We start from the raw sequence: 18,638 nt of genomic DNA, 5'->3' as shown, positions 1-18,638 counted from the left end.
CACACTCTTGGCATTCTCTCCATGAGCTTCAAGAGGTAGTCACCTGAAATGGTTTCCACTTCACAGGTGTGCCTTATCAGGGTTAATTAGTGGAATTTCTTGCTTTATCAATGGGGTTGGGACCATCAGTTGTGTTGTGCAGAAGTCAGGTTAATACACAGCTGACAGCCCTATTGGACAACTGTTAAAATTCATATTATGGCAAGAACCAATCAGCTAACTAAAGAAAAACGAGTGGCCATCATTACTTTAAGAAATGAAGGTCAGTCAGTCCGGAAAATTGCAAAAACTTTAAATGTGTCCCCAAGTGGAGTCGCAAAAACCATCAAGCGCTACAACGAAACTGGCACACATGAGGACCGACCCAGGAAAGGAAGACCAAGAGTCACCTCTGCTTCTGAGGATAAGTTCATCCGAGTCACCAGCCTCAGAAATCGCAAGTTAACAGCAGCTCAGATCAGAGACCAGATGAATGCCACACAGAGTTCTAGCAGCAGACCCATCTCTAGAACAACTGTTAAGAGGAGACTGCGCCAATCAGGCCTTCATGGTCAAATAGCTGCTAGGAAACCACTGCTAAGGAGAGGCAACAAGCAGAAGAGATTTGTTTGGGCCAAGAAACACAAAGAATGGACATTAGACCAGTGGAAATCTGTGCTTTGGTCTGATGAGTCCAAATTTGAGATCTTTGGTTCCAACCGCTGTGTCTTTGTGAGACGCAGAAAAGGTGAACGGATGGATTCCACATGCCTGGTTCCCACTGTGAAGCATGGAGGAGGAGGTGTGATGGTGTGGGGGTGTTTTGCTGGTGACACTGTTGGGGATTTATTCAAAATTGAAGGCACACTGAACCAGCATGGCTACCACAGCATCCTGCAGCGACATGCCATCCCATCCGGTTTGCGTTTAGTTGGACGATCATTTATTTTTCAACAGGACAATGACCCCAAACACACCTCCAGGCTGTGTAAGGGCTATTTGACCAAGAAGGAGAGTGATGGAGTGCTGCGGCAGATGACCTGGCCTCCACAGTCACCGGACCTGAACCCAGTCGAGATGGTTTGGGGTGAGCTGGACCGCAGAGTGAAGGCAAAGGGGCCAACAAGTGCTAAACACCTCTGGGAACTCCTTCAAGACTGTTGGAAAACCATTTCAGGTGACTACCTCTTGAAGCTCATGGAGAGAATGCCAAGAGTGTGCAAAGCAGTAATCAGAGCAAAGGGTGGCTATTTTGAAGAAACTAGAATATAAAACATGTTTTCAGTTATTTCACCTTTTTTTGTTAAGTACATAACTCCACATGTGTTCATTCATAGTTTTGATGCCTTCAGTGAGAATCTACAATGTAAATAGTCATGAAAATAAAGAAAACACATTGAATGAGAAGGTGTGTCCAAACTTTTGGCCTGTACTGTAGTTGTATTTTACGTAAGTATTTCCATTGTGTACTACTTTATACTTACACTACATTTTGAAGGCAAATACTGAACTTTTTACTTGACTAATATGTTTGATAACTTTAGTTTCTAGTCACTTTACAAATTCAGATTATTAATACTCAAATTCACCTATAAATTCTGATGAATTAATAAATGTAATACAATAATAATAATATAATATCAGTGAATCTGAAATGGGCCATTCTGTGTAATGAGTATTTTCTCTTGGTGCTTAAGTAAATCAAATCAAATTTAGTATATAGCACATTTAAAAACAACCGCAGTTGACCAAAGTCCTGTACAAATTAAAGAACGATACACAAATATATAGCAATATAACACGTACACAAATATAAAACAGAAAAACACCAGTAAGAACAATATAAAAATATTAGTACCACTACAAACAACCAAAGGCCATTGAAAACATTATGTTTTAAGATTTGAGACAAATGACAAGAGACTAATGCTAACACTTTTGTAGCCTCCTTTTACTTGAGTAGGACTTTGAATGCAGGACTTTTACTTGTAGCTGCGTTTTTACAGTGTAGTATTTTTACTTTTAGTTGAGTAAAGATTTAAATACTTTTTCCATCACTTACTATTTCGCACGTAATTCAATTTTTAAAATATATTTTAAACTTTTTTTTTTTTTTTTTTTTACTTTTTTCTTTTGATGACACGAATGTCCAGCAGGGGTGCTGACCGTTGAAAAATTCTCCCATCAGCCACTGCGACATCTTCAATAAAAAGGCTCCGCACCCTCTGCTTGTCCTCACTCTTCTGCCACGCAGCAGGTAAATATGACTTCCCGACTCTCATTGACTCTTCCTAATTCGATGTAGTACAACTATAGACGTTTCTTGGTGTGAAAGCAGACATTAAAATGCAACATATCTATTAATATTTCTGAACCTTTGCTATATTTTTCGCTGACGTCTCCTAGATGAAAATGAGAACAACCGTTAGTGCTAGCATAGTTAGCTGCCAGGCCTCTACCACGTGCCCCGTTGCGCGTGTCAAGATGCTAATTAGCCAGCGAGCTAATCCTTTCACTTTAAATAACTTAATTCACCTTACTGTAGCATTTTCCCATGACTATATGATGAAATAAATGTTGGTAGGGACATCTGAATCAATGTGAAGAATGCCAACATTTCTGACTGCATGGGACAAGACTTAAAACTAGTTGTTAGCTGCACAGCTCCTGTACTATTAACTGCCGTGTGCGCACTATTTTACAGGAATTAATGAGGTTTTTGAAGTTTTACTATACTGCAAAGAAGCTGCATCGTTTTAAACACTAGTATTAAAAGCTAAAAATGTCATTTTCCCTTTTCTGTTTGCAGGCCTGTCGACAGTATCTCTGCAAAATGAAGGTGGACGTCAGATGGTAAGGAACCATAAATGCATTACTTGTGAATAACGTTATGTAACTAATGATGCTTAATTATAAGAGTAGTGGACAGAAGTGATTTCTGAGAACTGCATTACTGAGGTTAAAGCAATGGCACGATTGATTTAGTTGTGCCATTTCACAAACTTCAAAAGATTAATAGCATGTTGGACTTGTCTAAAGTGCTTTTGTTTCTTCAGGCTCAATATGATGTACAGCATTGACCAACACAAACTACTATACAGGTAAGTTACTTTTAGGAATTAATTCTGCTTTTTAACTGGAAGTCAGTGATGATTTTAAGTGTAAGAGTAGTGGACAGAAGTGATTTCTGAGAAATTTTACACTGAGACTTCTAGTCAAGCTATGCTTTTTGCTTTTGACATGACTAGTATGGTACTGAAAGATCTGTTTTCACAGGTCTCGGCAAAGTCAGGAGACATGAAGCTGGAAGCTGAAAATCTGAACTGATGGAGAAACAAGGCAAGTGTCAGTTTAATGTAACAGACAGTGAAGATGGATTCCTGCTTCTCTGGTGTCCATGGTTAGTTTGACAGGTTTTAGTCTTAATGAATTGGTAACACATCATGATGAAGACTGTAGTGCTTTCATCATACATCACAAACTCAAGTGGCGAGCATTTAGGCTAAGACTGCTCCTTTGGCTGAGGTACATAGATAATGCCAAGCAGTTGAGTCTGTTCCTGCAGACTTCTAACATTTGGCCTTACCCTCAAAACATGGCAACACCCAGAGAAGCATCAGTCCACCGCCCTCCTGCACATCCTCCCTGTGCTGCTATGATGACCTTTATTTGCTACTCTTGACAATATGGATGACGATCATTTCAACCCACCAGTTGAATTATCTGAGGCACAGACAACTTTATGTGTACAAGCTTAAGTTTATTGTGTTTGCTCATTTTGTCTTGTTTCTGCAGGTGTGCTTTCGTTGGTTGACTTGACCATTCGGTGACATCCAGGACAGGTAATGGGCCAAATTATCTCTCGGAGCATTCTCCTAACACAAACTGTCAATGATGATCTTGTTTAAAAAAACATTGGGAATCTCTCTGAATAAGAGTGAAAGAGGACTTAATACTGATGCAGTGCAGATTAAGAAATGCCTGCATGTTTTAAATGTGGGATTTTACTAATTTCTGGCAATTGACTTGCAGATGGTCCTGGTGTTCTTGGATCTTGCTTTCATCTTCTCAGAGCAGTTACAGGTGAGTTCAGTTTTTTTTATTTTATTAGAGTAAACCTTTTATAAATTACATTGCTTTGATACAATGATGAGTGCATAGTTCAGCAGATTGTACAGTGAAGATTATGTATTGTCTTTCGCTCCTAGCTGATGTATTGGCCTCAATGACCACTGAGGCTACTTGATTTCTGGGTTGGTTCCTAAATATTTTTCTCATTTTCAGGAATAAGAACATGGCAGGGCTGAAGACAAGAATCGGTGAGATTAAAGTGTAAAGAATAAGAATCTTTAATGATGCTGGATACAATGATGAGTGCATAGTTCAGCAGATTTAACTGTGAAGATTATCTATTGTCTTTCGCTCCTAGCTGATGTGTCGGCCTCAATGATCAGTGAGGCTCCTTGATTTCTGTGTTTTCTAAATACTTTTTTCCCCATTTTTCAGCAACAAGAACATGGCGGAGCTAAAGACAAAGTGAAGGTGAGATTTAAAGACTGAAGTATAAGAATCTGGAATGATGCACGATACAATGATGAGTGCATAGTTCAGCAGATTGAACAGTGACGATTATCTATTGTCTTTCGCTCCTAGCTGATGTATCCATTACATTTGTCTTAAAGCCCTCAAGTGTTCAGAACACAGTAATAACAAAACTCTTCTCATCCCATCCAGACATGTAAAACCTTGGCGAATCTACAGCCTTGCATTGGTAAGTATCATGTCAAAGTTTGGCACAGTGTAGCTAAATCATTCAGATGTGATGAATTTGAATCAGGTCTCTGATCCAGTTGAGGAAGTTGGTCAATTTGTCTGATCTGGATTGTTTGTAGATAAAGAAATGTGCTTTTAAATTGCATAAATTCACAACAAATTCTCTACTTGCAGATCAAGTGGGACTGAGACAGATGTGTGAACAAGAGGTCACACACAAGCATTGTGAGTATGCAAAGTGAGCAAAAGCACAACAGACCCAAATGACCAGTGGAGTTGGCATCTGGTTAAATTTACTTGTTTCACTCTTAACTCAAAGATGGCTAAGATGCTTGGGAACTTCTGATCACAAGATGGAATTTTTAGTTTTCCTGTACCAAAATTGGTTTACATTCATGGCAATGGTCCCCTGAACTCTGCCTCATCTGGGTCTGAGTGCTCCACATGTACATTAGCTGGATCGTGGTTGCTCACAGTAAACCCCTTGTGATCCCTGTAGACTGGCCTGTGTGATGACAAAGTAACAACTGACTGTAAACCATGGAGTCTGTTATATTAGCTCTAGCTGACCTGGTCAGTCTGTAAATACTCATCCTAATGTTTGGTGTGCATATTAAACTTAGGCTAATCTTTCTTCAGGCTATGATGGCGATGCTGGATTGAACAGCAAAGACGATCTGCTGAGGTGAGAATGCAGATCCTCACTCAAGATGCTAAATGATACCATGGGTTCAGTGATGTCTTAACAAATGTCTGACCTGAAGTTTAATGTGGACCTCATCTGTTACTGAGTAACCCAGTATACTGAATGCTTTATCAACCAGTCACTCACTTGTAATAAGGTTTTTTTGTGTCTTCATCTCCAGGAAGGCGCTGCATCTGCCAGTCTGACCTTGGTAAGCATCTCAAGTCCTTCAGCTAGCCTTTTTATAAATACCCATGTTGACCACTCTACCTGTGATGAAAAGATTCTGCCAAATGATTGCTCTTGATTATACTCCTTACCGTTCCATTTTTTTCTGAGGCTGTTTGGTCATAAAACAAGTTTTGTTACCCATTTTCCTAGTTTTGTTTTTAATTAGAAGTCTGTTTGTTCCCCCTCAGGAGTGCAGCTGTGAAGCCCTTTGGCCCTGATGATCAAGCCACCCAGCAGCTGTGGCATCCAGCCTGTGTTGAAACATCCTTGAGAAAGACAGAGCCCCAAACTGCTCCTAATGGGTGTGCCATCAGTATGTGTGAATGTTTAACGGGGGTAGCCCCAGCCTCGTGTGTGTGTGTGTGTGTGTGTGTGTGTGTGTGAGTGAGAATGTGGCATGTAGAAATGTGAATGCATTATCATGAATATCAAGAACTTTAAGTGCTTTTGCAAAATTGTGGCAATAAACTATACAATAAATTCTGTACCTTGCTTTTGTCTATTATTGAAAGCAGAAAAGCACAATGTACCAATAAAAATGCTGTTTGCTACTTCCGGTGTGCTCTAAGCTGACGTTGGTAAACTAGGTGGGCGGATAACTTGCACAAAGTGGCTGCCTTGGCATAAATGAGGCGCAGTGCCACAGGAATTGCTTAAATTTGACCATTGATGGTTTCCTCGTCTTAAAGTCAACTTTTTTTAATATGGTTTTTGGTTAGATGCCACTAACAAAAGCTTAAGATGCATAAACGTTATGTTCTACTAGACAACGTCGAAAAATTCCCCCAACCGTGAATTTAAAAGCTTGTTAGTGTCCTCAAAAACGGTTACTTACCACTAGCGAAACGAGACTTCAAAACGTCATCACCCCGAGCCGCGCGGAACAGTTTTACAGTGATTGTGGTGACGTCAGGTCTTGCGACCGTTGTGTAGTTCGTTTAAAGCTTAACGTTAGCTTTTGCTTCTGGCGTTTGCATTTAGGCTTCAATTATCTTGAAAGCAGTGTTCATTTGTGAATATTAAGATGTCTAACAAGTCTGAAACGTTTGTTTGCCACAGCTTATTTTCGGCAGCGATTCAAACTCTAATGGAAAAATCCCACTGGCTTTTTGACAAGGCAACCAGGGTGACGCTAACGTCCGCGACAGCCTACAGAAAAACGTCATCCCCGGTGTATTCTAATCCTCACTGGCTTTTATGGGCTGTTACGGTGCTAAACATGTTTTGAAATATTATGAACCAGTGTTATAATTAGTGACATGCAGTTTAATTAACCCCTGGAGACAGGAAACCGAGATTCTCTTGACAACGGGCGGAGTTAGTGAGCGCATGTGCAGTTCACGCAATGTTGAAAAACGGGCTCCTCCTTCGCTACAATGGGGGAGAGGGTTAAATATCCCACACTGAGCAGGCCATCAGTAGACTGGTTTGAATAAACCTGGAGAGGAGACCCGGGGCGCGGTGTTCAGTCTCTTTTCGGCCGCCTCGCACCTGCCTCTTCACCGATGTTCGTGCGGTGGTTGCTGCCTGTGCTCTGGGCTCTGTCCGCAGAGGCAGACTTCTTCCAGTTCGACAGCATCTCCAATGTGTCCACCTACTATTTTAATTATATTTATTGCAACATATGGGAGGGGGAGTGTCAGCCCCACCAAGACGATGCCACACAGCAAGGTAAGAAATGATTTTATGTAATGAAAGCTATCCTATCACATGCTATTATGTAATGCTTGTCAGATTCACCAGTATGTATGTTACATTACAGCTCATATTAAGCACAGCTGATCATCGTGACTTACAGTATTGGTACATTATTGAGTCGTTTTGTTGTTGATGTGATCAGTTCCTACCAGGGACCTCTGGGCAGGTTTTCCCCAGGACTACATCAGCCTGCTGCATCAGTGGTACTGTAGCCTGGGCCAGTGCTGTGAATCTGGAGACTGCAGGATAACCAACAACATCACAGGTAACTCAAACTGTCTGCTTATATGGCCCAGTGCATGTGTTGGGACAGTCCCATCATGTGCCAGCAATATCCTGTCTCAGGCCATACTGTACTGTAATTCACATTGTTTACTTCCTTATATGATTTTATAACAACATCATGTGTTGTGTTGCAATCTGTATCAGATATCATAAAAAGAATTGGACTACTCTTTACTGTTTCTGGTCGGCCTGTTTATTTGAGTCATAGATTATTATCTGTGATCAATCAAACCCAGCTTCTGAAACAAAGTTACTTTCATTTCTTGCTTCACATGGGCTGCTTACACAAGACAGACAGCAGATTTGCTTTCAATGGCAATAAATATTTACAATAAATGATCTTTATAATGTGAGTACATGCCATGTCCATAAAGTAAGTTGCAACCATGGATTAGGTCTTTTATTTTGATGATACTTTACAGGAAGCGAGACTGATTTGATGTGTAATTTAGGTTTTCTACTATGGTTTTCTAACACTGGATAACTCAAATTATGTTTGAGAAGAACAAAATGATGGAGGAGGAATATTTTACACTGTATTTGGATTGTCCGCCTACAGATATTTAATAGCAGGGGTGATCTAACTTATTCGCTTGGATACCTTAAAAACTGAAACTTAATGGTGGACCACAGCCTAAAAGTTAACACCTGTTGTGTTGTATTTTATTTATTGTATTGTATTGTTAAGATGCAAAATAGTTCTAGGATCCCTCGTTCCGTCAGCCGAAATGCCTTTTGTCCATTTGCCACTGTCTCTTCATTTTTTTCCTGCCTCAATGTATTCAAACTCATCTGACTGACTAATCAATAATAAGGGATCCCACAAATTTAACTCGCATTGTCTGCCTCTCAAGAAAAAGGTATAAACAGCAATTTATATTATGATAAAAACCAAATCAAACCTTATTGCGGGCCAACTTTGGTCCAGGGGCCCCACATTGGACAGCCCTGGTTTCATGGAGTATGTAACATCTCAGCAGCCTGTTGTTTGAGGTTCAACAATTCAGCTGTTTTGTTTTGTCTGTAAATGTTAATGTGTGACAGTTTACAGCTGCAAAGTGAATACTTCAAGTTCAACTGAGTTATCCTGAGAATGTCAGTACGTCCATGAATTGTGACACTCTATAGATAATCTGTTTAACATCTACAGAATAAAACAAAACAGTTAAACCTCAACTCAGACAGCTGTTAAAATGTTACAAATATCCTATACCCTATCTGTCAGCAGACTATCCAAATAAATGTTACCTGAGACGCCCCTCAGAAAGGGATTCAGAGTGCTGTGTTCTTTATGGGTTCTGTTGTAATTGCACTGATCGGAGGTCAGCATGTTTACCTTCATTTATCAGCTGTTTTTTAGCTGCGGAGTTAAATACTTACGTTGCTTGCCTTCATAGCCCTTTAACTTTTAATATTGTCACACATTTCTGCGCATCAGTGACTTCAGTTAAAACCTAATAGTGTGAACACCACTGAGCATCTGTGTTGGACTGCAGTAACATGCCAAGGGATGTTAATACTGAGTAAGACTGAGATATATGGAAAAAGCTCCTGAGCCATGTGGAGCTTCCCAACTTAATATAATGGCATTGCATCATCGCTGGGCATATTCTTATCTGCTCCTGCCATTATTCAATATGCACTCTACGTGTACGTGCGTACATTAACACACATCGTGGACTATGATCTCTGTACACTGCAAGTATTTGGTATAGTGTGATCTTTTGCACATCTGCTGATTAATATTTTTGTACAGCTTGTTCAGAACAGCTGTATTGTACATATTTATGCTATAGTATTTTTAAAGTATCTTTTATTGTAATGTTTTTATTCTATATTTATGTTCTTGACTGTCACAGTACTTTGTCTTTATTTTAATTTTGTTATATCATGTTTATTGTATGTTTAATATATGCATCAAAGACCAAAGTTAATTCCTTGTAAATGAAAACCTTCTTGATAGTAAATCTTGTTCTTCTTATTAAATCTTGTTCTTGTGCAGGTCTTTCGAGGGACCTCCAGACGAAGCTCCACGGGCAGCACCTGGCTCAGTCTGTGGTTCTGAAAGCCATCCAGGGTTTTATCAACAACCCGGAGTCCAACAAGCCGCTGACGCTCTCCTTCCACGGCTGGTCAGGCACTGGCAAGAACTTTGTGGCCCGGATCATTGCAGATAACCTGTATCGTGACGGGGTGAAGAGCGAGTGTGTCCGACTGTTCATCGCCCCGTTTCACTTCCCGCACGCCAGACTGGTGGACACGTACAAGGTGAGATATCCGGAGCCCTCCTGGCACAGAGTGTGACGTCCCTTGCCAGACATTTGCTGGCAGTGTACTCAGGACCCTTATCTGCTGCGTCAGATGTTTGGTCTGTGTGTTGCAATTCAGTGTATGAATGATAATAGTCTGGACAGATGCTCCAGATCAAACATCGGTACTACAGGCACTGATATTCTTGGCCTTTTCGAACACAGCGTTTGTCCAACCAGATCAAAGATGCCAGTGTAGTCGTATTTATACACGTTTTTACACAATCACTGCTTAAGATTTCAAAATGATGTTGACAGTGTTATTGCACAATTGAGTCCAGATTTAACAGGTGATAGTACTCAGACTAACCAGTGTGCAGGGTAACCTTTAAACTCTGATACTGTCAAAATTTGTATATGTGGACATGCTGATCCCCTAATACTTTTTCCAGGACATTTCAAGGTCCCATAGTAAAACTTCCATGATGATTCTCAATGAATAACACAAGCTTTGTGCCACCTCAAAAATGCTTTACAATTTGAAAGTAGGCCTAATAGTGGGGCACCTCCAAATCTGAGGCCGTGGTTCTCTGCTTGAAACCAGTAGATTGCCCTCTCTTAGTTGTGTGAGTGTTACTGCCTCCTGCAGGGGAGTTCAGGTAGGCCTATCTTGGGGTCTTGTTCACGAGTGAGTGTAGAATGGAGCGTGAGATGGATTGGCGGTTTGGTGCAGCTTCTGCAGTGATGCAGGTGCTGCGCCGGACCGGACCAGCGAAGCGTTTGATTTACTGGCCGATCTAAGTCCCAACCCTCACCTATGGTCATGAGCTCTGAGTGGTGACTGAAAGAATGAGATCGCAGACACAAGCGGCAGAAGTAAGTTTCCTCCGTGGGGTGGCTGGGCTCAGCCTTAGAGATAGGGTAAGGAGGTCGTACATCTGGAGGGAGCTCGTAGTAGAGTCACTGCTCCTTTTTGTCGAAAGGGATCAGTTGAGGTGGTTAGCGCATGCCTCCTGGGCGCCTCCTGTTAGAGGTGTTCCAGGCACATAACACATAGCGCCTTTTCTGGCAGAAAGGCGCTGGAAGGGCGCTGCGGAGCGCTGGGATGAAGCGTCTGTGCGCCCAAAAAAAAAAAACGCTCACGAGGGTTTTCGTTTCTATGACAACAATATCTTGACAATTCCTGTAGACGCGTTTTGTAGCATCGCCTCTTTGTTTTTTATCTATAGTTTGACATTTCTTTCACGATGAGCACCAACCGGAAGATGCTTGCGCTCATATTATGTTTGGATGAGCTTAATAGTGATGTCCCTGCTGTCACTGCTCAATCTGACAGACGTACATGTAGAGCAAGGAGGATGTGGGTGCATGACACTAACCGTTGGAGGCATCAATACGGTGAATACCATCGCCTCGTCCAGGAGCTGCGGTTAGATGGAGACCGGTTCCAGGCCTATTTTAGGTTAGCCGCCGGGCACGCCGATTTTCACTGGGGACGCACGCGAGTAATTCAGGCTGACATTACCTGCTTTTCAGCGAACTCCTCTGGTAATTTAATTAAAAGGCATGGCATATGGGTCCACAGTAGCTTATTATCATCATCATTATTATTATTATTATTATTATTATTATTATTGGGTCTTATAAGAGTGGGCTACAGTGAGTAAAGGCCATCAAATCACAGCATCCGCGGTGAGAGGACACGGAATTGTGTGCGCTTTTACGCACGCGGGTGTAGGTGATCACGGATCTTTGATGTGGGAAAGATGTAGCCAAATGTATTACCTGTTTTAGATACGTGGTTGTCTGTCCGTCCGTCCGTCCGTAGCACGAGTCATGTGCGCCGCTTCACCACCGACCCGTGCGTAAAAGCGCAAACAGTCCCTCAGCCGGCAGGGAGAGAGCAGCCTTCGCGAACTGCTCTCTCTGAAGTCATCATCATGTTTTATTAGTAGGATTTGTGTTAATGTACTTAGTAACTTTGCCACCACTGTATGGGTTAGAATTGATTACATGTGTGTTGCTGTAAAATCTCTCAATTTATATAGGCCTATTGCTGGAAAAATAATTAATTTAACTAAGCTACTATTATATATATATATATATATATATATATATATATATAGTCTCTGTTAGGGTAATGTCTGTGTGATATGTCATACAACTCCGGATAGACGGACACGGCCAGCACCAGCTTCTCCATTTTTTTCTGGTTACCAGGGTGACGAGTTCCGCGATATGATTGGTTGCCTGGAAAAAGCGCCGGTGACGACACCAGCGCCCTTCTGAAAAGTTCAGAGATTTTCAACTCAAAACGCTCGGAGCGGCTGCACAAAAAAGGAGGAGCGGCCGGAAAAAAGACGCTGGGCGCAGCGCCTTTTTCCTAGGCGGCCGCATGCGGCCGCAGACGCTCTCTCCTCATTGGGAACAATTGAAAAAAGACGCTGGCCTTCTTCTGGCGCTCAGAAAAAGGTGCTATGTGGACACAGGGCCAGAACACAACAAAATTCCATGACTTCTCCAAAACTTTTAAGAATCTTCCTAATTCCATGACTTTCCAAGGCCTGGAAAAGTGAAAATCCACAACTTTTCCAGGTTTCCCATGACCGTGAGAATCCTGCAAATCCTATTAAGTTTTATTGTAATGTTAATGTAAGGTGTTCTGGCTACTATTGCGGCTATAACTTACATTAATATCTTAGGCACAATGTTGCAGTGGTTAGCATTGTTGCCTCACAGCAAGAGGGTTTCTGGTTCGAACCCAGGGGGGAGCCCTTCTGTGCAGAGTTTGCATGTTCTCCCTGTGTCAACGTGGGTTTTCTGCAAAGACATGCAGGTTAATTGGTGACTCTAAATTACCTGTAGGTGTGAATATGAGCATGAATGGCTGTCTGTCTCTATGTGTCAGCCCTGTAGTGACCTGCCTCTCACCCAATGTCGGCTGGGATAGGCTCCAGCCCCCCCACGACCCTCAACAGGATAAGCGGTTACAGAAAATTAATGAATATAATATTTATAAAGCCTGAAACTCAAATTTCACCTAAATTTGATTATTTACTTTCACATAAACTCTAACTTGTGTCACACTCAAAACCTGAACAGAGTAAAAAATACATTTTATCTACTTATTCTTCTGGAGATCTAGAAGTTTTAGTGATGTCGACACCTCTCTGTCTCCAGGGCCAGCTGAGAGAGGCGATCCGGGACATGGTGTTGCGCTGCCCTCAGACTCTCTTCATCTTCGACGAGGCTGAGAAGCTTCACCCAGGCCTCATCGACGCCATCAAACCCTACATGGATCACTATGACAACGTAGATGGCGTCAGCTACCGCAGAGCCATCTTTCTCTTCCTCAGGTTGGTTGATATGTCAGGCACGGCCTGTCTATTAAAGCCCGGTCAGAGACTCAGAATGTATTGCACCTCTGTCCCAGGTTTTCTGGCAGCTTATCTGTGATAAGGGATGTTCCTCCCTGTGTCTCCATTAGCCGTCTTTATGGATTTTTCATGTTTTCAGTTACTCATGTCCAATTTCTGCTGACGGATCATCTGTTCAGTCAAATATAGAAACCTTTTTTCTTACTGCACTGTTATGGTGTGGTGATATCATGAAGGAGAGGCCTGGGATCACAAAAATACTATAGTAATTTGAAAAAAAAAACAACTTAAATAATCATGGAGAATTTTTATTATTTATTAAACTATATTTTCAAAGGACATTTTCTAATTTGTAGAGATCTCAGGTTACAGTAACTGAGTATCATCATTTAACTATGAAGTTAATGTGTTAAAGGTCCCATATTATACCTATTTTCAATCAATTCAGTAAATCAATTTTATTTATAAAGCCCAATATCACAAATCACAATTTGCCTCACAGGGCTTTACAGCATACAACATCCCTCTGTCCTCAGGATCCTCACAGTGGATAAGGAAAAACTCCCCCAAAAAACCCTTTTAACGGGGGGAAAAAACGGTAGAAACCTCAGGTAGAGCAACTGCATCCCTCTTCCAGGACGGACAGACGTGCAATAGATGTCATACAGAACAGATCAGCATAATAAATTAACAGTAATCCGTATGACACAAGAGAGATGCTCATACTTTTATTTTAGTTTCTATTTGAACGTGTTTACATGATTTAATGTTCAAAAAACACAAATGTGTGCACTCCTCTCAAAAAGCCCAGTCTGCTCTGATTAGTCATCTGATCATCTTCACACTATACCAAATACGTGCAGTGTACAGAGATCATAGTCCACGATGTGTGTTAATGTACGCACATACACGCAGAATGCATGTTGAATAATGGCAGGAGCAGATAAGAATATGCCCAGCGATGATGCAATGCCATTATATTAAGTTGGGAAGCTCTACATGGCTCAGGAGTTTTTTCCATATATCTCAGTCTTACTCAGTATTAACATCTGCGCTCTCGGTGTCACTGCACCGTCATTGTAGCCAGAAGAATGACTGTAACGACACTGTAGCAGCAGTTTTTATCTTTATAGACTGTTTCACTGGAATCACATTGGTAGGCAACAGCTGGAGTCCATGTTTTCTTCCTGTCAGCTGATGTCATTCATACACTGCAAAACATTCCAACTGGATATACAAAAAGCCTGTTTATACCTGCTGACAGTTGTGTTAACGTCAACCCGCACATCATGGTCCATACAAACACAAACAAGTCAAGGGTGATTGACAAGACAGAGACCTGATGAAGGTCACTCAGGCTTAAATAAAACCATATTGTGAACTTTACTGTCCATTCAAGCAATTATTTGTCAAGTAGGAAAACGACTGTGGCTTTTGTCCTGTAGGCCGACATTGTTGTTTGTTTTGTACGCTGAAGATTGCATGGTTGCAGCTGCTGTCATATTCATTACACCCTTATAAATAATTTTCCCAACCAAAGCCGTTACGTGTTAAGAGGTGCGCCAGTGCAGTAAAATTTACTGCTGCTGAGAGAGAGTGACCTCTGTACTGGAGCCCAATCTGCCCAGTTGCACACACACAGTGACAGGGCTAACTGTTAGCATCACAGTTAACGTTACGTAACGGTTATCAACAGATTTGTTTTTTTGAGTCGAGTCATTTACTGTCAGTGTGAGTTTGGGACCGTTTAATAGCTGCTGCTGTTGTGTTAGCACGTGCTAACTGGGCAGACATTAAACTAGCTGTTCACGGGGAGTAGAGTGGCTCCAGAGACAGTCCTTCAGCTCTGCGTCTGTGCAACTGCACCAACAGAAGTTTTTTAATCTAATGGAGCATCAGATGAGCAAGGACGTCAGCTGAGTAGGCAGTCATTTGACCTGGCCTTGGACACACTTGCGTTCACACATTTATGTAGCATTATTGCTGCTTTATATTTAAAAAGACATGGAAATCTCACATTTTACAATATGGGACCTTTAAAGACAATATGCAAAAAGAAGTTGCCATTATTATTATGTCATTATTTGCCAACCCTAATCTGTGATCACTGAAACGATGTAGTCAGTGTAAACACCTGCAGAGATTCCACATCATGTTTCTGACATGCCTGTTGTCTCTACAGTAACATTGGCGGGGCAACGATCAACGATGTAGCGCTGGACTTCTGGCACTCGGGTCAAAATCGAGAGGACATTGGTATGGAAGACTTGGAGCATCGGCTACGAGCTGAAACTATGGAGTCTCATGGTATGCTGCAGTGCTCGCTTTACATTTCTCAGCTGCTCACCAGATGTTCAGCTCTGTTCAGCAGTGGCTTATATGTTTACTTCTGCTCTCTGCCATTTCAACATGGACAGGAAGTGAACAAATTTTGTGTTACTGAGTGAGCTGCAAACTTCTTTTTACATGTGTGTTAGGGTTAAAGTTACTCTACTGTTGAAATTGATGAAGATAATTAGCTGAAAGCTGTGAGCATAGTGCTGCAGATTGCAGTATTGATTCTTGGCTGTATCCGTGATATAAGCAGCCCTCTTACATTAAAGTGAGTCTTTTCTATCTTATTATAAGACATTGATTTGTGGAGCTTTAACTGTGTTTGGGGATTCCTAAGCAATTTCTTTGCATGGTTCTCTGTTGTAGGTGGGTTTGCTCAGAGTGAACTGATGTCTGGCCACTTGATCGACTTCTTTGTGCCGTTCCTGCCTCTGGAGTACCGCCATGTCAAGCTCTGTGCACGGGACGCCTACGCAGCGCGAGGTCTGGAAACAGATGAAGCTACGCTGGATGAGGTTGCCAAGGCGATGCTGTATGTCCCCAAAGAGGAGCGACTGTTCTCAGCCCAGGGATGCAAGTCCATACCCCAGAGGATCAACTTCTTTCTCCCGTAGAAGGAGTCAGAGACAGACAGAGAGACCTGGAGGAGGTGTGAGATTGCTTTACCAGCCCATCTGCATACAGAGCCACAGAGGAGATGTGTCTTCTCTGCTCCGCTCTACGTACTCTCCCCCTACAGATCGTGTCTGTCCAGGTCCCTCAGAGAAGGCCAGACAGCAGGGCTGATCCGGTATGAGAGGGGAAAGCAGCACGACCCACCCTGAAGACATGAGAAGTGCCAGACGGTCATCCTGAGCAGTGTGGCTGCTCCTCTACACCTGCCCGGCCTGAATCCTCACAGTATTAAGACGAAGAATTAAACAGTTTGAGTGGTTGTGCAGTGCTAGTCATAGAGAGATACTGAGACATATTTTGTCACACTATTTATATCTGTCCACCTCGGCCAAAATCCTGCACTGTTTTTTTTTTAAGTTCATACGTCATGTGTTTGTATTTGCATGTCAGACATTGTGTTTATATCAGCACTGTTTATTTATTGACATCATTTGTGCCATATTTGAGCATCTAAATGCAACAGATTATTTTTTGTGGAGTTGTCTGAATGCACATTGGTGGTACTGTAAGGTTTTGGTCAATATTAATGGCACTAGTGTGAACAGCGGACGTACATGCTACTGTGATGCAAATGTTACTTGAAACTGTTACTGGAAACTGTGTGAGAGTACAGGTGTCCAAAGCAATGCATTTATTTGAAGGTTTTATTTTTTATGTGTAAATATTTTTAGTAACAGTGCTTTTAATAATTTCTTTTTTATTGTCCGTAATTTCATTGTTTCATATGATCCTGTTACGTGTCCTGGTGGCGTCATCTTTACGTAATATATTGCTGTTGATTTAGGGCATAGTTAAGAAATGTAATTTTATTCACTGACTTGATTTAATGCTTTCATTCACGCATTTCACATCCTCTCACACAGAGATTGGCAGTTTTAGTGATTTGAGTGCCAAAACTCAGGGTCACATAACAAGAAGAACGTGAAAAGAAATGTCAGAAACGGTTTTAAGAAAATAAACATCCACTGTAAACCAACAAAAAGTGTTTGTTTTAAATGAATGCAGTCATTGTAGGGAATTCATTTGTCATAAACTGAAGCAATTTCAGTGATGCATTAATTTTAAAAAAAAACCTTGGTTAATCCATCAAAAGAACAATAAGTAGCTACCTTTTTTTTTAAACTTTTTTTATTTAATAATTACCCTTTGTGTAGTCTTCCATGACAATAAATGGATTACATTTATATTTTAAGCTTTGGTTGGACAAAACAAGACAGTTTAAACATGTGTGTAAATTGTGTGTATTTTATGTTATTTCTGACATTCAGCATTAGCTCTGTTGAGCTGGAAATTAAATTTTATGGAACTCTAGGCAGGGGGAGACTGGAAACTTTATTAACATTGTTAAATAAAGCTCTTGTAGATGTACATTTCAGGCAAGATACAGTAGATATGTCACGCTCAATATTCAGACATTCACACCAAAAACTGATGCAGAAAATGCACACGTGTTTGACACTCAAAATTTCCTGACAGAGGACACCCAAACCTCCCATTTCACGCTTGTTCCCCTCAATGTTGAAATGGAACATGCGCCTGTGATCAGCAGAGTGTTTAATAATAAAAATTATTGGTTATTGCAGCCCTACAAAAAAGCCCCCGTGCACTCAAAAATGTGTCTTTTCTTATTGCTTCTTCAGGTGGATGTTTGAACTTCATTGTGCAGAATAATACACATGCAGAGTTTGACACTAGAAGGACTCTACATTCATCTGCTGAAGGGGGAAAGTTTCTCTTTGCTCACCTTTATATCAAAGTTTAACATTTGAATATAATTTGCAGTGTTGGGAAGGTTACTTTTGAAATGCAATATGTCACACATTACTAGTTACCCTGTTAAAATGTAATAATGTGACTATTTTAATTATTCCATCAAAGTAATATATAACTCACTACATTTGATTACTATTTAATGACTTTATTGACAGTTGTTTCAAGCCGGGCAAAAGCTGATAAATGTCCGGAAACAGGTCATGCCAACAGAAGAAATTCCTGCATGGTGAATAGATGCAAAACAACAAAATGAATGTACATTATTCTACACATCAACTTTATACCAATATATATATATATATATATATATATATATATATATATATATATATATATATATGTCTGGGGATGTAACCATTTTGTAGTCAGCAACAATTCGATTAGTAACCAATATTTAATCATAGATTTTTTTTCTTATTAACTGTAACTCATTGCAGTTACATTTAATTTGTAATTTACATGCTTGTTACTCCCCAACACAGATTATTTGTGACATCACAACTATCTTGAAAGCCCATCATGGTCCAGTGTGGAGTAGGTGTAATCTTGAAAACCCTTAGGTAGTTTTTAATTGTTTTT

At 40.9% G+C, this 18,638-nt stretch overlaps 1 protein-coding gene, 1 long non-coding RNA gene and 8 other non-coding genes across 10 annotated transcripts; all 10 read left to right on the top strand.

Moving 5' to 3' along the window:
* Positions 1–2,530: 2,530 nt before the first annotated feature.
* Positions 2,531–2,611, top strand: LOC117254516 (small nucleolar RNA SNORD74). Its single transcript, XR_004501474.1, has one exon. It is a non-coding gene; the product is annotated as a small nucleolar RNA SNORD74 (small nucleolar RNA).
* Positions 2,612–2,723: 112 nt separating this feature from the next.
* On the top strand, positions 2,724–6,046 carry LOC117253530 (uncharacterized). Its single transcript, XR_004501402.2, has 12 exons — positions 2,724–2,832; positions 3,036–3,080; positions 3,256–3,318; positions 3,775–3,821; positions 4,012–4,062; positions 4,264–4,298; positions 4,486–4,521; positions 4,714–4,750; positions 4,927–4,977; positions 5,392–5,437; positions 5,619–5,648; positions 5,857–6,046. It is a non-coding gene; the product is annotated as an uncharacterized LOC117253530 (long non-coding RNA).
* LOC117254524 (small nucleolar RNA SNORD75) lies at positions 2,874–2,940 on the top strand. Its single transcript, XR_004501481.1, has one exon. It is a non-coding gene; the product is annotated as a small nucleolar RNA SNORD75 (small nucleolar RNA).
* LOC117254523 (small nucleolar RNA SNORD75) lies at positions 3,121–3,189 on the top strand. Its single transcript, XR_004501480.1, has one exon. It is a non-coding gene; the product is annotated as a small nucleolar RNA SNORD75 (small nucleolar RNA).
* LOC117254526 (small nucleolar RNA SNORD79) lies at positions 3,863–3,945 on the top strand. The gene has a single exon (XR_004501483.1). It is a non-coding gene; the product is annotated as a small nucleolar RNA SNORD79 (small nucleolar RNA).
* LOC117254518 (small nucleolar RNA snR60/Z15/Z230/Z193/J17) lies at positions 4,118–4,199 on the top strand. Its single transcript, XR_004501476.1, has one exon. It is a non-coding gene; the product is annotated as a small nucleolar RNA snR60/Z15/Z230/Z193/J17 (small nucleolar RNA).
* On the top strand, positions 4,339–4,420 carry LOC117254519 (small nucleolar RNA snR60/Z15/Z230/Z193/J17). The gene has a single exon (XR_004501477.1). It is a non-coding gene; the product is annotated as a small nucleolar RNA snR60/Z15/Z230/Z193/J17 (small nucleolar RNA).
* LOC117254517 (small nucleolar RNA snR60/Z15/Z230/Z193/J17) lies at positions 4,563–4,644 on the top strand. The gene has a single exon (XR_004501475.1). It is a non-coding gene; the product is annotated as a small nucleolar RNA snR60/Z15/Z230/Z193/J17 (small nucleolar RNA).
* LOC117254515 (small nucleolar RNA SNORD47) lies at positions 5,705–5,779 on the top strand. The gene has a single exon (XR_004501473.1). It is a non-coding gene; the product is annotated as a small nucleolar RNA SNORD47 (small nucleolar RNA).
* A 942-nt stretch (positions 6,047–6,988) lies between the features above and the next one.
* On the top strand, positions 6,989–17,268 carry tor3a (torsin family 3, member A). The gene is made up of 6 exons (XM_033621043.2): positions 6,989–7,339; positions 7,509–7,631; positions 9,654–9,919; positions 13,081–13,256; positions 15,460–15,584; positions 15,978–17,268. The coding sequence occupies exons 1-6, from the start codon at positions 7,174–7,176 to the stop codon at positions 16,223–16,225; spliced, it is 1,104 nt and encodes a 367-aa protein (XP_033476934.1). The 5' UTR covers positions 6,989–7,173; the 3' UTR covers positions 16,226–17,268.
* The last annotated feature ends 1,370 nt before the right edge of the window (positions 17,269–18,638 follow it).

Source organism: Epinephelus lanceolatus, chromosome 6 (assembly GCF_041903045.1).
Source record: "Epinephelus lanceolatus isolate andai-2023 chromosome 6, ASM4190304v1, whole genome shotgun sequence".
Classification (NCBI taxonomy): domain Eukaryota; kingdom Metazoa; phylum Chordata; class Actinopteri; order Perciformes; family Serranidae; genus Epinephelus; species Epinephelus lanceolatus.
Note: the sequence above shows the minus strand (reverse complement) of the source record. Positions and strands in the feature narration are given on the sequence as shown.

What these genes read in the sequence shown, in the direction of transcription:
- tor3a (XM_033621043.2), top strand. Translation starts at nt 7,174, where the DNA reads ATGTTCGTGCGGTGGTTGCTGCCTGTGCTCTGGGCTCTGTCCGCAGAG. An exon ending in GACTGGTGGACACGTACAAG is followed by an intron (nt 9,920 to 13,080) that starts GTGAGATATCCG and finishes CTCTGTCTCCAG; the next exon opens with GGCCAGCTGAGAGAGGCGAT. An exon ending in GCCATCTTTCTCTTCCTCAG is followed by an intron (nt 13,257 to 15,459) that starts GTTGGTTGATAT and finishes TTGTCTCTACAG; the next exon opens with TAACATTGGCGGGGCAACGA.